The sequence below is a fragment of the Tyto alba genome, unplaced genomic scaffold, assembly GCF_018691265.1.
Source record: "Tyto alba isolate M040663 unplaced genomic scaffold, T.alba_DEE_v4.0 Super-Scaffold_44, whole genome shotgun sequence".
In the NCBI taxonomy this organism is placed as follows: Eukaryota; Metazoa; Chordata; class Aves; order Strigiformes; family Tytonidae; genus Tyto; species Tyto alba.
The window spans coordinates 14,982,899-14,997,950 of NW_024881320.1; the positions used below are offsets into that span (position 1 = coordinate 14,982,899).

At 50.6% G+C, this 15,052-nt stretch overlaps 1 protein-coding gene across 3 annotated transcripts in view; it reads right to left on the reverse strand.

The window, feature by feature from the left end:
* The window catches only part of KSR2 (kinase suppressor of ras 2), an 88,363-nt gene that overhangs the window by 12,604 nt on the left and 60,707 nt on the right, over positions 1-15,052 (reverse strand). For all 3 annotated transcript variants that reach the window (XM_042805244.1, XM_033001369.2, XM_042805243.1), the window contains 2 exons: positions 6,484-6,580; positions 2,094-2,227 (listed from right to left, as the gene is read on the reverse strand). In XM_042805244.1, coding sequence (XP_042661178.1) covers positions 2,094-2,227; positions 6,484-6,580 — 231 coding nt within the window. The remainder of the gene's footprint in view (positions 1-2,093; positions 2,228-6,483; positions 6,581-15,052) is intronic.

Genomic DNA, 15,052 nt, shown 5'->3' on the forward strand with positions numbered 1-15,052 from the left:
CTTGCTACTTCAAAATTCATTGTGACTGATGCTTGTGGATTCCCAAAGCCACCTCTCAGCTCTCCACCAGCAGTCCAGGGCAGGTACACTGAAAGCTCCTCAGAGCAAAAAGTTGCCCATCTTTTCCATTTTTCTAGCAAAATCCTGCTCATTCTTGTCCAGCCTTGCATTTCTGACCACCCCCACGTTGCCATCTTTCCTCTCCTGAACAATCTCCTGGACTTTACCCTGCAGATAACACCCCAATCTTGAGCAGAGACAGACACTCATTGTTCTGCCCCATCGACACCTCATTTCTCCAGCCTCTTGTGTCTCCCATTTTATCTCTAGAGCATCTCTGACCTTCCCAGTAAAGGTCCCTGGCAAAATTTGACCATTTCTGCCCAAACCCTTTTACCACTGCTGGAATGAGCTGCAACCTCACCCAGGCAGGCCCTAAGTCCCAAACCCCTTGCCCAGCTGCTAAACCAATGCTGAAGCTCACTTCTCTGCTATGGAGAGAGCAGCAGCATTGCTGGATTTCTTGGACTTCTTAAGCTTTTGGCTAAGTTTGTGCTAAAACCAGATGATATTTATACAAGCAGAACGGAAAGGCTGGCTGCCTGCCTTGACACGAGAGGTGTGGGATGGAGAGAAGCGGCCATCGCCTTTTCCTCTAATCCCTTGACTTCGTCACACAGGAATTAGAAAAAAATATATCGTTTCCCCAGTGCATTTTATCTCCTCAGCAATTTTGCCATAAAGTGATGATCAGCCACGACAACCTCTCCAGCAACAAACCCTACCGTGTGGGGTGATGGGGACCAAGAGGGCCAGGAGGTGAGTACCGCGCAGCCGGAGGAAACCTGCCTGAGCTGCCGGCGCCGATAACGCTGCCCTTGGCCCGTGCTGCTTCTGACACAAAGAGTCTAGTGAAAAAGCATGCTCCCGCTGGGAAAAGCCAGCAATGCTCTTGTTTTTAGTTTCAACAAAAAAGGAAAATAGAATCCTTGGTGTTTTTTTCCCCTCTTCTGTTTCCTTTCCCCCCCTTTAGCTTTGCTTTTCTTCCTTTCCACGGCTGCTGAAACTCTTTGCTCTGCCATGCCTACAGCTGGAAAACCTCCCAAAACACTGGGAAAAAAACAAAACAAAACAAAACAAACAACATTTAATAAGGAACATTTACCAAATGGGCTTGATTCTAAACCCAAAGAGACCAAAAAATGTCACAACGCTGTAAATGTCCTGAGGTTGGCTCTAATTTTCTCCATGTCTTGCTCCACGCCCTAGCTCAGCACAGATACCATGGCCAGATGTCTGCAGCACCCGAAAGGTCACCAGAGTGGCCAGGGGACAATCACGGGGACGAGACTGCTCGACCTGGGCTGCCACGCTGGCTGCAGTGCTCATCAGCCCAGAGGCAGGAGAGGAGGCAGATGCCGGGGGATTATAATAACAGTGTCAGGGAAAGGTCAAGGAATGAACCAGCTTTGCTGTTCCTGGTGAAATGGAGCCTGAGGAGCATCTCCCAGATGGCTGCAGGGTGGTTTGGACATGGAAACGATGCATCCTGTGGGAAGAGGTTGGGTCCAAGAGACCCTGCCCTGAGCCAGATCCTGCCTCCCTCAGCCAAACTATCGGAGACTTGCACGCAGCATCATGCTCCTTCCTACCGACAAAAAGCAACTCTGCCTTCCCAACACTAGGTTTAAAAACTAAACGAAACCAAAACAAGGCACGACTCTTGCACCCAAGGAGCAGAGCAGTTTGTTTTCGCTGCTCGGTGCTGAGCCCAGAACCACCCTGCTGTGGAAATCCCAGCCCTCTGGGGTTTTGCACTGCAAACCCATCACTGGCGTTGAGCATGGAGCTGCGTTTTGGGGAGCACCACTTGTGCTCTGCAGGAGCTACACGTCTTGCTCTTTTCCTAAAGCAAACCTCCTCAAAAGCAAAATCCCGGGAGGTGAGATTGTGCAATACCTGGGGCAGCCCCAGGACATTCAAAGGCACTTTGTCCTCAAGACTAACGGGGCTGCAGACCCAGAAAGGCACTTGCACGGGAGGTTTTGGGGCTTGGGGAGGAATGCCAGTATTTCCAGCACACCGTGTCCTACCTGCCTGCTTGGAGAACTCCCGAGATGCTGAAGAGGCCGAAGTCTGTGATCACCACCTTCCCGTTGTCGTAGAAAACATTTTTTGACTTGAGGTCCTTGTGGAGGATCCCCTTGGCATGCAGGTAGCCCATTCCCTAGGACGGAAGAGGCAGAAAAATATCCCAAAATTGAAAAAGCAGCACAGACAGTCAGGATAACGCCAGAGCAGGGGCAGCCCCACAACTTCCAAGCCAGGGCGAGCATCCCTGTGCCACAGCGGCATGTCCACACTTCTGAGATACAGCTGGGCCACAGCCAGAGGCTGCATGTCCCCAAATGTCCCTGCAGAAAGGGCAGGTGTCCAGGGGGGTCCCTGGCTTGGGACGGGCATCGGGTGGTGCTCACAGAGGGTGACGGGATCGTGGTGTGGGCACCTCAGCTGCGACAGTGCCCACTCGTCTTCCTGACTCGTTGGTTATGCACGAAAAATTAGCGGCAAACCAAACTGGCAATCACTTTCCTGAAATCCTCTGCTGAGAAATTGATGATGATGATGTTTTCGCCCTCATTCTCTTTTGGGGCTGGAAGCAGAAGGATAATAAGTCAAAGCTCTCCATCGCCACTATCACATACCGTGGATGAGCCATTAGTGCTTCCTATGTGCACACCGACACCATTAGCCTGGAAACAAGCGCCTCGCGGGAGTCCTGCCTTAATTCTTTTCCCCTAGGAAAAGCTACTTGGTGGTTAATTAAAATTATCGCTAATGATGCAAAAAAAGGCCATGGGTGGGAAATCCAAACTCCCCTGCACCGGGCTTGTTTAGCATCGGCAAATCAAGCAGACTGCCGACAGCTCCATGTGGCGGACGTTCAACTCAACAGGATAACCAGTTCTGGGAACAGGGAGGGTGGTTAAAGCCATTTATCCTGACTTCAGCAGAGCTTTTGATGTTGTCTCACTTTTCATTCTCATAAGCAGACTAGGGCAAATTGTCTAGAGAAGCTATTGAAGGATAAATACCAAATGGGCCAGCAAACTGTTGCTTAAGAGCAAATATCAGTTGTCTTTCACTAACACGGGGGGATTTATTAACTGGATTTCCATGGGATCCATCCTAGGTCTGATCTTTTCGAGTATTATCATTAACCACGCAGGCAGTGGAACAAGAATATATTTTTAAGTTTGCAGCCAGTGTGGAGCTGGGAGGCACAATCCAAATTCAGAAACAATCTGGAAAAATTGGGAAAGCAACCTGAAAACCCCACAAATACTCAGATGCAAATGTCCAGGATGTGGTAAAAAATCCTGAAAGTACCAAGGACTCACTAGCAGCACAGACCCTCAGGGCTCTGCTCCAGCAGTGGGAAAGGCTGGGGACAGCCAGGGACAATGTGCTGCTGGGGACAGCGAACACCCCAACCCAGCAAGTCATTGGGTTTAACTGCACCCCTCAGCAATCAAATCCTGAAGAGCCTCTGCTAAGGGATGCTGGAAGAAGAAAAGGATTTGGGGCTGCAGCTGGCCCTGAGATGCCACAGCTGCAGCTGGATGCCAGGACCATTCCAGGCACTGGAATTAATTAGGGGTCTCTGGGTCCCAGCACATGAAATAATTATGAGGTTTAAAAATCTGCTTTAAAATGTCACTGTCACCTTCACAAAGTGCCAGTGTTGTGCAAGCGACAGCATTTCAATGCCATGAGCCTGTTCCTCCTGCAAGGTGCAGTGCAGGGCCCTGAGCATCCATCATAGGACAGGATGAGACCCAGTGCCATGGGGATGCTCTGCAGCCCCCTCCCATCGGCCAGGGTTGACAGGAGCTCAGAGCAGGCAGCAGGGACTTTGCACCCATGGTCAAACAGCATGGATGGGAACACATCTCCCATGCAACCATCAAACACAGGTAAGCCTTTGCTGAAGGCATTTCTCGCGGAGATCTCGACAAACTCAAATCCCTCGCCTTGCTCCACAGGGCATCACACAGATCCCACTGCAAATTCCAGCCCTGCCGCCTTCACCCCCAGGATGATCTGTGAGAAAACACTCTCAGCCCAGTAATGCCTTAATTTGCTCGGCTGCCCGGCGTGCATGAAAAGCCAGCTCCCTCTGCCGGCTTCACTTCTTAAATAAATTAACTTTTGCCTCCGGAGGATCACATCATAATGAGAGCTCTTGCACCTGCTAATCCAATAAACTTAACAGCTCTCCTGTTGCATACAGGGACTCAAAGGATAAAGTCAAACAACTGCCAGGTAGCAGAGCAGAAGCCTCTGTCATGGTCCTGCCTCCAGCTCCTCCAGGCAATGCTGCCCCAAGCCCAACCAAATCAAGATGTTGGGGTTTTCCTTCTTTTCTCCACACCAGCTACCTCCAAGTCCACTAAAACATCCTTAATGTCTGCTGATGGCTGACATGGAGGGGCGGGAAGGCAGAGAAACTGCTCCTCCTGGAGCACGCCAGCAACGGGCCGTGTGTCCAGGACACAGCACCGGGGCAGCTGCGACTGGGATGTGATGGACCTTTCCCGTGAGCAGGAGCTGCTGTCTTAAAATCCCTCTGGAGCACAGGCAGAGCCTGGGCTCAGCACCCATGTTGCACAGATTTGCCTTTGAACTTCTGCTAACTCCTACAGGAACCTGGGTCAGACACAAAGCCCCTTCACCCTGCAGCCCATTGCAGCAGGAGCACCCAACCCCATACTCCCAAGGAGGAGAGGAGATGCAGAGAAGTGGTGGAGCTACAACCACGTCTACGTGCAGTTGTGCTCTTTTGCTTCAGCAGATCTCGTGGGTGACATTCTTCATGGTGATGCTTTCGTCTCACAGCTCCAGTGACGCTTCCCCAGTGCTGGCGATGTCTCACAACACCACGAGAATTTGAGGTTTCCGACCCATTCCTAATGCACATGCAGCTGCAGAAGACAACGGTCTCTTAGCCGAGTACTCGACACCCCAACCCACATGAAGCAACTCAACCCACACAGAGAAAGGGGCTGAACCGAGCCATTACCGCCCGCTGTGAACATCTGGGAGGTGAGAGCCCTGAGCACAAGCGTCGAGGTAGTCGGGGGGAAAAATAGAAGGCAAACCTATGGGATGCCTCAAACATTTCCTCAGTGGGAAAAATCCATCTTTAAGAAGTGGAAAATACTGATCAAAAATAGAAAGGAAGCAAAGGCCCTCAGCTGTCTCAGACACCCCAAATTCAGCCATAGCTTTGCCACTCCAAGACGCCCCTTGCAACGCTGGCTCAGCAAAGCAGTTAAACCTATGCTCAACTGTCAGCTCCTGCCTGGAGCCCAGAGATTTTGGGGGAATTTACAGAATTTTAAAAACAGCATGCACCTTGCTAAATCTGGGTGTAAATAAATACAAAATAGGCAATATAAGAAGAGACAGCACGAGGACAAGCAGGGGAGTGGCATCATTCAGGATATATCTGCAGAACATATTCTATTTTATAACATGAATTTGAATACCTAAGGGGATTTAAGATCTGCTAGAAAAACTTCTTTTGTTTTTTTTTGTTTTGTTTTTTTCCCCATAGAAATATATTAAACATGAGCTCAGCCTCAGATGATTTGGTCTTGCTGTGGGCCAGAGGTGCTGGCTGACCTTGAGCCGGACACAGAACTGGTGTCGTGGCTCCCATGGTAGGACACATGCCAATTACTTTTGGTATCATTTGGTGTTAAATATGTTTGGAACCACGCTACAACCCTACTCTGGCTGATGGCTCAACACGTCCTGGGAAAACGAGCTGTTGCAGACACTTGCTGAGAAGCTTTGATGGCTCAGGACCCAACTTCCCAGCCACTTGACCCTGCCGTGTGAGGATCCTCCCCAGCATCTATTTACACGGTCGCGTCTGAAGTGTCAAAGATGCACTTTGAGTCATCTCTGTGAAAGGAAAAGCTTTTTTAGCTCTGAAAAATGTACACACACTCTGCCTCGTGGCACGCACAGCCCCCTGCCACAAGCACCACGGCACTGACTCCTTCAGGCACCTTGGCTGCAGGGATGCTTCCACTACAGAGACGTGGAAACCTCAGACCAACAGCAGATGTTTGGGTTTTTTTCCAAGAAGAGAGGAATATCCAACCAGAAACTCACTCACAGCAGCAAAGCTGGACTTAAACACCTGAGCTTCCGAGGGGGAAGAGGAGCTGTGACTAGGATGAGCCCCAAGCTCACCGCTGCACCCAGAGCCCACAGGAAGTCTTGGTGCCACCCCACTTCAGCTCAGCGTGGGTGAGGGAGGTCTAAGAGACCCGAATTTTAAAGCCAAGAGGTGCTGTCCTGCCCAGCCTCCTTGGCTTCTTCACTCCCGCTCCCCAGAGCAGCTTAGCTGGGCTCTCGGTCGGATCCGGACCCCCATCAACGCCAAGCTGCCCCCACACCATACCGTACCTTCACAATTTCTTGTGCTATCTGCCTTGTCTTGTTGACATCCAGGACGATTTTGGCGTCTCTCACCACTGAGTAGAGAGTCCGTCCTTTACACAGGCTGAAAGAACAGGAAAAGAGAGGAGAAAAACATGGTTTATAAACCCCCGCCAAGAAACATCCCCAAATTATAAAGACAGCGGCTGTGGCAGGGAACTATAAATAACCGCAAGAGCTTTGGCTACATCTCAAGGCAGACTGGAGATTCAGCGAGGAAACTGGGGGCTCTCCCCAGTTTGGCACTTGGAGGGAGCTTGTGCTGCTCGCTGGTGCGTGCTGGTACCATCCCCGGGGGGCCAAGCCCCGTAAGGGGTAACCTGGGCTGGTTCCCGGCTCTCCCCCCATGTCCCAGCCACAAGCAAACCACCTGGTCCTCTTGCTTCAGACTTTTTGTGCAAAACTGGCCGCGGCTCCCCGCCTCTTCCCTCGGAGGATACAATACTCACAGATGTAATATGAGTCAAAAGAGGAAAGACAGGGAGGGAAAGGAAAAAAAAAAAAAAAAAACAACCAATGCACTGTACAATGTCCTCCAATTTTCCTTCTCGTACCAATTACAGTAAAATCTATTTACAGAGCCTTAATTACCAAAGGCAGCTGGAGGGGGAGGGGGGGGATATAAACCAATTAAAAATATATTGACATTTGAATATCATAATGGAGTACGTGGGTGGATGCTGCCTCAACTCCCGCCCACAAAAAAGGGCTTTTTTGCTTTTCTATATCCACCCACGCTCATTACAGACAACTTTAGAAAGATGAGACTGGATACCTGTGCCCGGGAAATAAAGCACCCGACACATCTCATTAAAGAGGGTTCGGTGACCGCAGATGTTAATTTGATCCTGTTCTAGTTAACAAATAAAAAGTTACAGGTTTGAATTCCTCTGCTTTTGCCCTGCTGCATCCTTGCTCATCTCCACCACTTTCCCCCTTGCCCATCTCCTCCAGCCCCAGGAATGCCAGCGTGGACCCATCTGGATTTGTCCCCTGGGAGATAAGGGGGTTTGCCCTTTTTGGGTGGAAATAACCAGCCTGAGCTGTGCCTCTTTGCAAGGGCTGGGGAGCATCACCCCGAGCCGCCCGCGGTGTGCCTGGGTACCATGTTGCTCAGACGGGGAGAGGGGACAGCTCAGCCCCCCAGCTTGGGCGAGGAAGAAGAGGCACACCAGGGGCAGCGATGCTCAGCACAGCCCTCCGGACGGGTGAGCAGCCCAGCCCCACAGAGACTTCCCCTGGGCAGCAAATCCAGAGAAATCGGGAACGCAACATCATGGTAAATCCCTGCTTTTATTTTTCACCTCGAGGCTGGCTCAGAGCAGTACGATGAGGCAAAACCCCCAGGAGGCTGCACCATGTTTTCCCTGGGGATACTGGAAATGGCAACAGCAGTCCCCCCAAACCACAGCGCGGTTGCCATTCCCCCCCCATTACCACAGGGCCAAGACCATCACCTGGATGCAAATAAGGTCCCCGTGAGCAATTAGCCCCCAAGAGCAGGGGTGTTAGAGGCTCGCCTCCAGAAAGTTGGGGAAAGTTGAGCTCTCCGCAGCTTTTTGGGGGATTAAACTGATTGGGATTGGGATAGTGGTTATGAGATTAAACCTTGCTTGCTTCTTCAGAAGCTCGCAGATACATAAGACCCTCCTGCTCCTAAACCAAAAGCTCCACATCTCTCCACGGGCACCGAGCACAATTTTCAGGCCAGGCTGCAAAGCAGGAACGGGACCAGTCCCATATCTCATGGGTTTTGAAAAGAAAACAGCATCCTTTAAAGTACATTGTCACAGGTTGTGTTGGAAATAGCCTTGCCAGACATGAGCTGTGGTGGGGATCTTAGGGCATCTTCATACCCGTGCAACTGCCTCCTCAGTGATGGTTCTCCTTGCTCAGGTGTCTCAGCACAACCCTGAGCACACCAGCTCGACTGCAAACCCGAGGCACCCGCATTTACAAACGCAACCTTCCTCTAACTAAACCAGCCGCTCCCCATCTTCTGCAATAGTTTGGCTGCAGTCAAATATGAATTTGTCTGAAGATTAGGATCCAAGCACTTAAACTCCTACTTGGGAATAAGTGATAAAGAAAACCCTTGGGCTTCTGCAACCGGAATGAAAGGGTGCAAAATAATGACAGACATGAATTCTTTTTCCACCACCTTTACAGTGTGAAGGGGTTTTGCACTAATTTGCTAAATAACCCTGTAAAGCTTTAAGCTCTGCAGTGCAACAGGCTTTCTGCCGCCTCCCATGACCTGGCTGTGCACAAAGGAGTTCCTGCAGCCCTCCCCGCTCCCCAGAGAAAACCATTCCAGAAAGTTGCTCGTGGTCTGCATTAGTCATGAATCAACATTGCAAATGCAATGAATAGATTAGTGCTCGAGCGGGGTTTGACTTCAGCCCTAAAGTGAGTTAAGATCAGCTGTTTTCCTGGAAAAGGGCTGTTTAGAGAAAAATCCTCAAATTTCTGCCTATCTGAACTGCAGAGATAACCCCGGGAGTGGAGCCCGCAGCCCTCTTCGGACGAGATTGCCATCTCTGCACTTCATTCACAGAGGGGCCGCGTTAAAGGAGGCAGCGGACGCAGCCGGCGCGAGCCCCGGCACAGGGGGAGCGGCCGCCGCTCAGACCCAGCGGGGTGGCCCCGGCACACGGTGAAGCACCGCGGGCTTGGGACGTGCCACCGCCACTCCTCAGACCTCGGTAGAGCCACCGAGGCAGCCCAGGTGCCTCTCTCCTCCCCTTGATGAATAACTCCTCCGAATGAATTCAACTAGCAACCGCTGCACCGGTATTTGTTAAGAGTTTTCTTGCTGGATAAGGAGCTGCCAAAGCAGAGATAAAGCCCGGTTGATACCTATTATGCAGCACCTGAGCCCATTCAGCCACCACCTGCAGAACCTTTTCATGGCAGAGCTCAACAATTTCGCTTCTTCTCGTTCCTCGTCTGCCGTCAATCGCTCCCCATTTGGGCAGGAGCGGCAGGCACAAAGCGCGGCTCCTGGGGCACGCACATCATCTTCTGCCTTTCCTCTTCAAGAGGTCTACGCTGAACCACGGCATTGAGGTACCCAGCCGGCTGCGAGCGAGAGATGCTCGGATCACAAGGCCAGAGCCCGCCTACGCTTGACACCAGAAACAAAGGCAGACGATTTGCTTCTTCAGACAGATCGCGGCTTATTCACCGCTGAAGTACGCATTCGTAAACAAATACTTGTCTTCTCCCCCTAAACCTCTCCATCCCATCCGTCAGCAGAGCAGGCAGGTTGGTGACACGTGCCCCAGCATCCTGCCAAGCGCCAGCCAGAGCTGAGAAGGCAGCAGGGACAGCCTGGCCAGGCAGGTTGGGACGATGCAAAGGTCCTTCCAGGGGTCCCCACCTCGACCCACGGCGCAACCTCAGCTCACAGCTTTCCCCGGCACTAGGACAGTCCCAGCCCCACGGCCCCATCCTGCTGCAGATGCAACTCTCTATTCAAAATGAGTTTTTGAAGTGTTCAGCCAAGCAAGCCAAATCCCAAATTGCTTTATAAACACTCTGCATTTCACCAGCGTGGGCTGAAGACATCAGCAACGGGAGCAAAGCCAAAGCGACTTGCAGAGGAACAATTTGGGAGGGATGAGTGAGGAAGAGCTGGAGCACTGCCTCTGGGTATTTTTGCCGCTCGATGTGAAAACAGCCTCATCCATCCCCCACCCGTTGGGGTTTTTTCCCCTCCCCCCACAATATTGAGGGTCATCATCTCTACATTGATGGCCATCACCTCTGTAGGGTTGGAGATCTCAGCCTGGCTCCTACGCCAGGAGCAGCAATAAAGCCAGAGGTGATGGTTCGGCGGTTGCACGCAGGTCGCGAGGCTGTTACTTACCGCTGTTTTGTGCTTTTCTTCCCTCTGCCCAACCATCCACATAAATGCCCATTAAATTAAATAGGATCATTTGAACACCCCAAAGTGATAAATGCCAGACCCCAGGAAGCTCATTACTTACTAGTATATTGATTTATGGGGGAACCAGCTCAGATACCATGGTGATAGCTGGCACTATACACTCAGGGGAGACACAGAAGGAGAGAGTGGGAATTAATAATAAGTACTTTAATATAAAAATACCTCTGCTAGTAGGTTACATCTGTGCTTGAGGAAAGACAGAGCAAAGGGCGGGGCTGCTCGGATGCTTCCACATCCCCCGTCAGTTTACTGATTTTTACTATTTCACAGAAAAGAAGAAATCTTTGGGGAATATTAAGAAAGATATGGCCAGCTGGGACTTATTTGATTTCATTTGAGCAGGCCTAGCCACGGCAGGGAGGGGAAGAACAAGTACTGCACACGTCTGCACGTGCCTGAGTTATTTGGGAAGTTTTCAAGCTATTTCCATATATTGGCTAGTTTTTCTCTTTTACTGACGTCTGGCAATTGTGCTTTTGCAACTAGACAGCCACAAATGCGTTTCACAAAATGGAAAATTAAACAAGGCTGGAAGAGCAGCAAAGGGAGAGGTTTGGGTTGATTTTTATCCCTAGGCTTTGTTTTCCTCAAAATCAATAAGAAGTATCACACCCTTGACACATGCTCTCCCTGCTACGTCAGCGTGAACCAAGCAGAACGGTGGCACCACCCAACTTGAGATCCCCAAGCCCTCTGCACCTAAACACCACCCCGAGGACAGTGGGGACAGCCAGCCGGGACAACAGGGGTCACACTGACATGAGCTGCAATGAGTTTGTTAGGACTCAGTCTAAGGAAAAAGCTGGCCTACGTTGGACACCACACCTATATTCTTTTTTTTAATTTTTTTTTTTTTTTCCTCTAATTAAAAGCTTGGAGGTGGGGAGAAAGGCTTGGCTGGTTCCTGGGCCAGCTATCCCCACTGGGATGCCAGTGGCAGCCAGTGCTATCAGGGCACCAGGTCCCCCACAGCTCCACCAAGGGATGCCCAGGGCTGTTTTCACTGGGATTTACCACCCCCAAAACCTCCCAGTGAAGCGAAGCAGCTCTTCTCTGAGCCACACAACCCCAGCACCCCAAGATTTAGCATGGAAATGTTCCAGCCCCAGGACAACAACTTCCCTTTCATTTCCCTCCTCTTTGCTGTGCCCACCGGCAAGCAGGGAGCCGCCTTCCCCCTCTGCTCCCATCGCTTTCAACAAAAGCAGTATATGGTTCCCTTCCACCCTGGGGCCCCGAAAAACACCACCCACCCTCGCTGGACCACGACCAGGAGAAAAGCAGCAGCCAAAAGCTTCAGCCCTGCAGTGCCCTGAAATGCTGAACTGGGAGCCTGCAGACCTGATGTCGAGCATCAGCATCCCTCAGAGCCCGGCCCCTCCAGGGCCATCGCTTGGGTGTGAAAATACTTTGCCCATCAAACTCCATCTCTGAATTGAACCCTTACACAAGTCTCCCAAAGAAACCCCCAACGGGGAGCCAGGGAATTCGTTACTGGCCACGAGCACTAAAATTTTGGCCACAGCTGCCCAGCCCGAAGTTCGCAGCGACCCGGCTCCCGCTTCGCACAGAGGAGCCTCCGCAGAGCAAAATTAGCGTGGGGAAATAGAAAAGCCCTGAAGGCACGATGCTCCCCTCGTCCCATGCTCGCTATCTCCACCCGATGGAAGCACCATCCTGTGATGGATATTACTTAGGCAGCAAAATTTTCTTCTGAGCAGCTGGCACGCAAGATAACTACAGCCAGCGCAGCCAAACCGCAAGGGGAGGAAGGGGAGGAGGAGGGGGATCAGCCTCCCCGAAAAGTAGCTCCAACTCCATCGCAGCTTCAGAAAAAACAAGTTATTTCGAAAAAGCAAACTCCATGCATTTTTATTTGAAGGAGATAGTGTCACAGGAGACGAGCTATTCTACAGCTGCAGGGAAAAGAGCTAAGAGACAGGTGAATGCAAAGCAGCCACGGGCCCCAGCAGCTTATCTAAAGCCCTGGCTGCAAACAAGTCATCCGAAAATACTTGATGCTCCGGGTGGCACTTGCTGCCTTTTGAAAGGGTGCACTCGTAATCGGCTCTGAGAGGGCTGGCTGGGTGCACGGGGATGTGCAAAGGTGCTTTGACCTCTCCTTGCCTTTGAAGGAGCCTAATATATTCTCTGTGCCATGATTCTCCTGCTATTTTGAACTTCAGGAAGGAAAAGAAAATTTAAAAACAGCCTTCTTTTGAAGAGAAGGAAGAAGCAAGCCTTTTGATCAAGAAGGCTGCTTCAGTAAAACCCAACTCCGCTTTGGAATAGTAATAATAATTATTATTAATAAAAAATTAATAATGCTGTCACAGGAGGGATCTATTTCCCTGGGCAGCTTCGTCTCTGGATAGACAGGAGACTGCCAGCACATGGGTCCCCCCCGACCTGCCCCAGCAAACAGCCTTGCTCGGCCCCAAAGAGGATCCTCAGCATTGAGGATGCTCAAAAAAAAAAAAAAAAAAAAAAGGGAATCGTGCTGAGATGTCACTCAATGGCAAAGGGAAGGGCTGGCAGAAGCAGAAAGACTTGGTGGGACCATCTCAGCAGGGCACTTAATCACAGGCTTTCCCTTAAACACCCGCTTAAATCTCTTCCTCTCCAGTAAAGTGCCTCAGCGCGAGTCCCGCTGAGTTAAGTACTTTCCCCAAGAAGTCACGGCCAAAACAGAAATATTTCCATGGCATTTTGGAACACTTTTAAAATACAAAGGAGAACTTTCCCCTTGAGCGTCCCCCCCCCAGAGGAGCATGTTAAGGCAGCGCTAACGAACAGCTGCCAGCAGGGATTTGATGCTACAATGGGCAAGAAAAGCTCAGCCAGCACCGAAGCATCCAGCTCTTATTTCAACATCACACACCCTTGCAGAGGATCAAGCTGCTGCCTTTCCCATCCCTGCCATCCTCTTTGCTCAGTCTCCTCCCCAACCCATCCCACTCTGCAAGCTGCCAAAAGCAACACTGTCCCCAGATGGAAGATATATACTCACTTAATGTATATATTAATACACATATTGACTTTCCTGTTGTCAGTCGTTATCAAGATTTATCCAGCCTGATGGCCTGTTATTGATTGCAAAGGAGTGTATTCCCACAGGTCAATCAATTCTGATCCAGCCCGTGGCATGAAGTCAATACCTATTTATTATATGATCTACGAGCTCCATTATTTAGCTGCTAGGAAAGGGGAAATGCAGCAGAAAGTAAGAGGAGGGAAAACAACCAAGAGCCAAGGCAGGAGGTGACACTTTGGCTCCCAAAGCGGGTGCTCAAATGTAGGGAATGGTTAAGGGATGCAGGACCTCATGGCTTCTGCTCCCAAAATGCACCCTCAAGCGGGGAAAGAAGTGCCAGACCAGAAAAGCATCTCGGAAACACCCAGCTCTGGGATGCGTGGCTCCAGCCTGACATGGAGGAAAGCAATGTGGCAGCTCCGTGCCTCGGTTTCCCTCCTGTTGAGCAGGATTTAGAGCTCCTACTTAACTTTCCAGGGCAGGAAAGAAGGCTGAAATGATGTATTCTGAGATAGTTGAGTTGCAGTGAGGAGAAAAATGCAATTTGTTGTTCATTAAAGCCCAAACGGCCAATGTGGCTCCCTGGAGAGAACAGCAGGCTGGCTGCAAGCAGCACACACCAGCTTGTGCAGCTTGTCCTGGCCCCACAGAGCATCCACAGGGGGAAAAGCTGAGGAGCCCCAATCTATTTTGCCTTAAGTGCAATGGCTTACACCCTTCCCCTTTACTCCCACCCTTCAAATAAAGTTAAATATCTACTTGGCCCCCAGCTCCCTGAGCATTAAGGTTTACAAGCCCCAAATCCTTCGCAGCTGAGCTGGGACACTGTAAATGTCAGGAGGTTTGGCACAGGGAGAGGCTTGGAAGAGCCAAGCGTTTAAAACTGAGCTTTGTCCAGAGCTCCCCCGCACCCGCAGGGAACGGGATCTGGGGATGGGAGAGGATCCCCTGTGAAGAGCTGGGCTTGTTCCTCCCAGCAGCGGAGCCAAGCATTAGACATTGCCAAAAGTCAGCATAGAAATAAATTATAAAATCAAAATAAACCCCAATATTTAGCCCTATTCTAGCAGTGAAAGAAAGTTATCCTGTAAGAGACAGCCAGATATTCTTCCCATCCCTCACTCTCACACCTTCCCTATTAATTTGGGGCAGGTAATGTGTTCCCTGTTATTAAAGTCAGTTTGCTTTGCCACAGAGGAAAAAAGAGCAAACTCTCTTTTAATCTTTGGTATGTCTCATGAGAAGAGGGTCTGGGCTTATGTCCATCCTTGGCACTTGGCTCCCCCTGCTAACCACCAGCTCCAGGGAAGGGTTTGTGAGATGCTCCCTTTCTGGCAGAAATATTCCAAGTTCCTCTGCTGAAAGGCACCTTCGACAATTTAATTCTCTTTATATAGTCTTGCCATGGTCAAGCTTAATTCCTAATGTACTTCAATGTTCTCCTTGGTCTTCCCAGCACATCACTGCAGGGACATAAATCATGGCCACGCATCCCCGGGTGGGATCGCCAGCAGCCACTGAGTTGGCGCCCAGTTGCACCCCGTAAATCT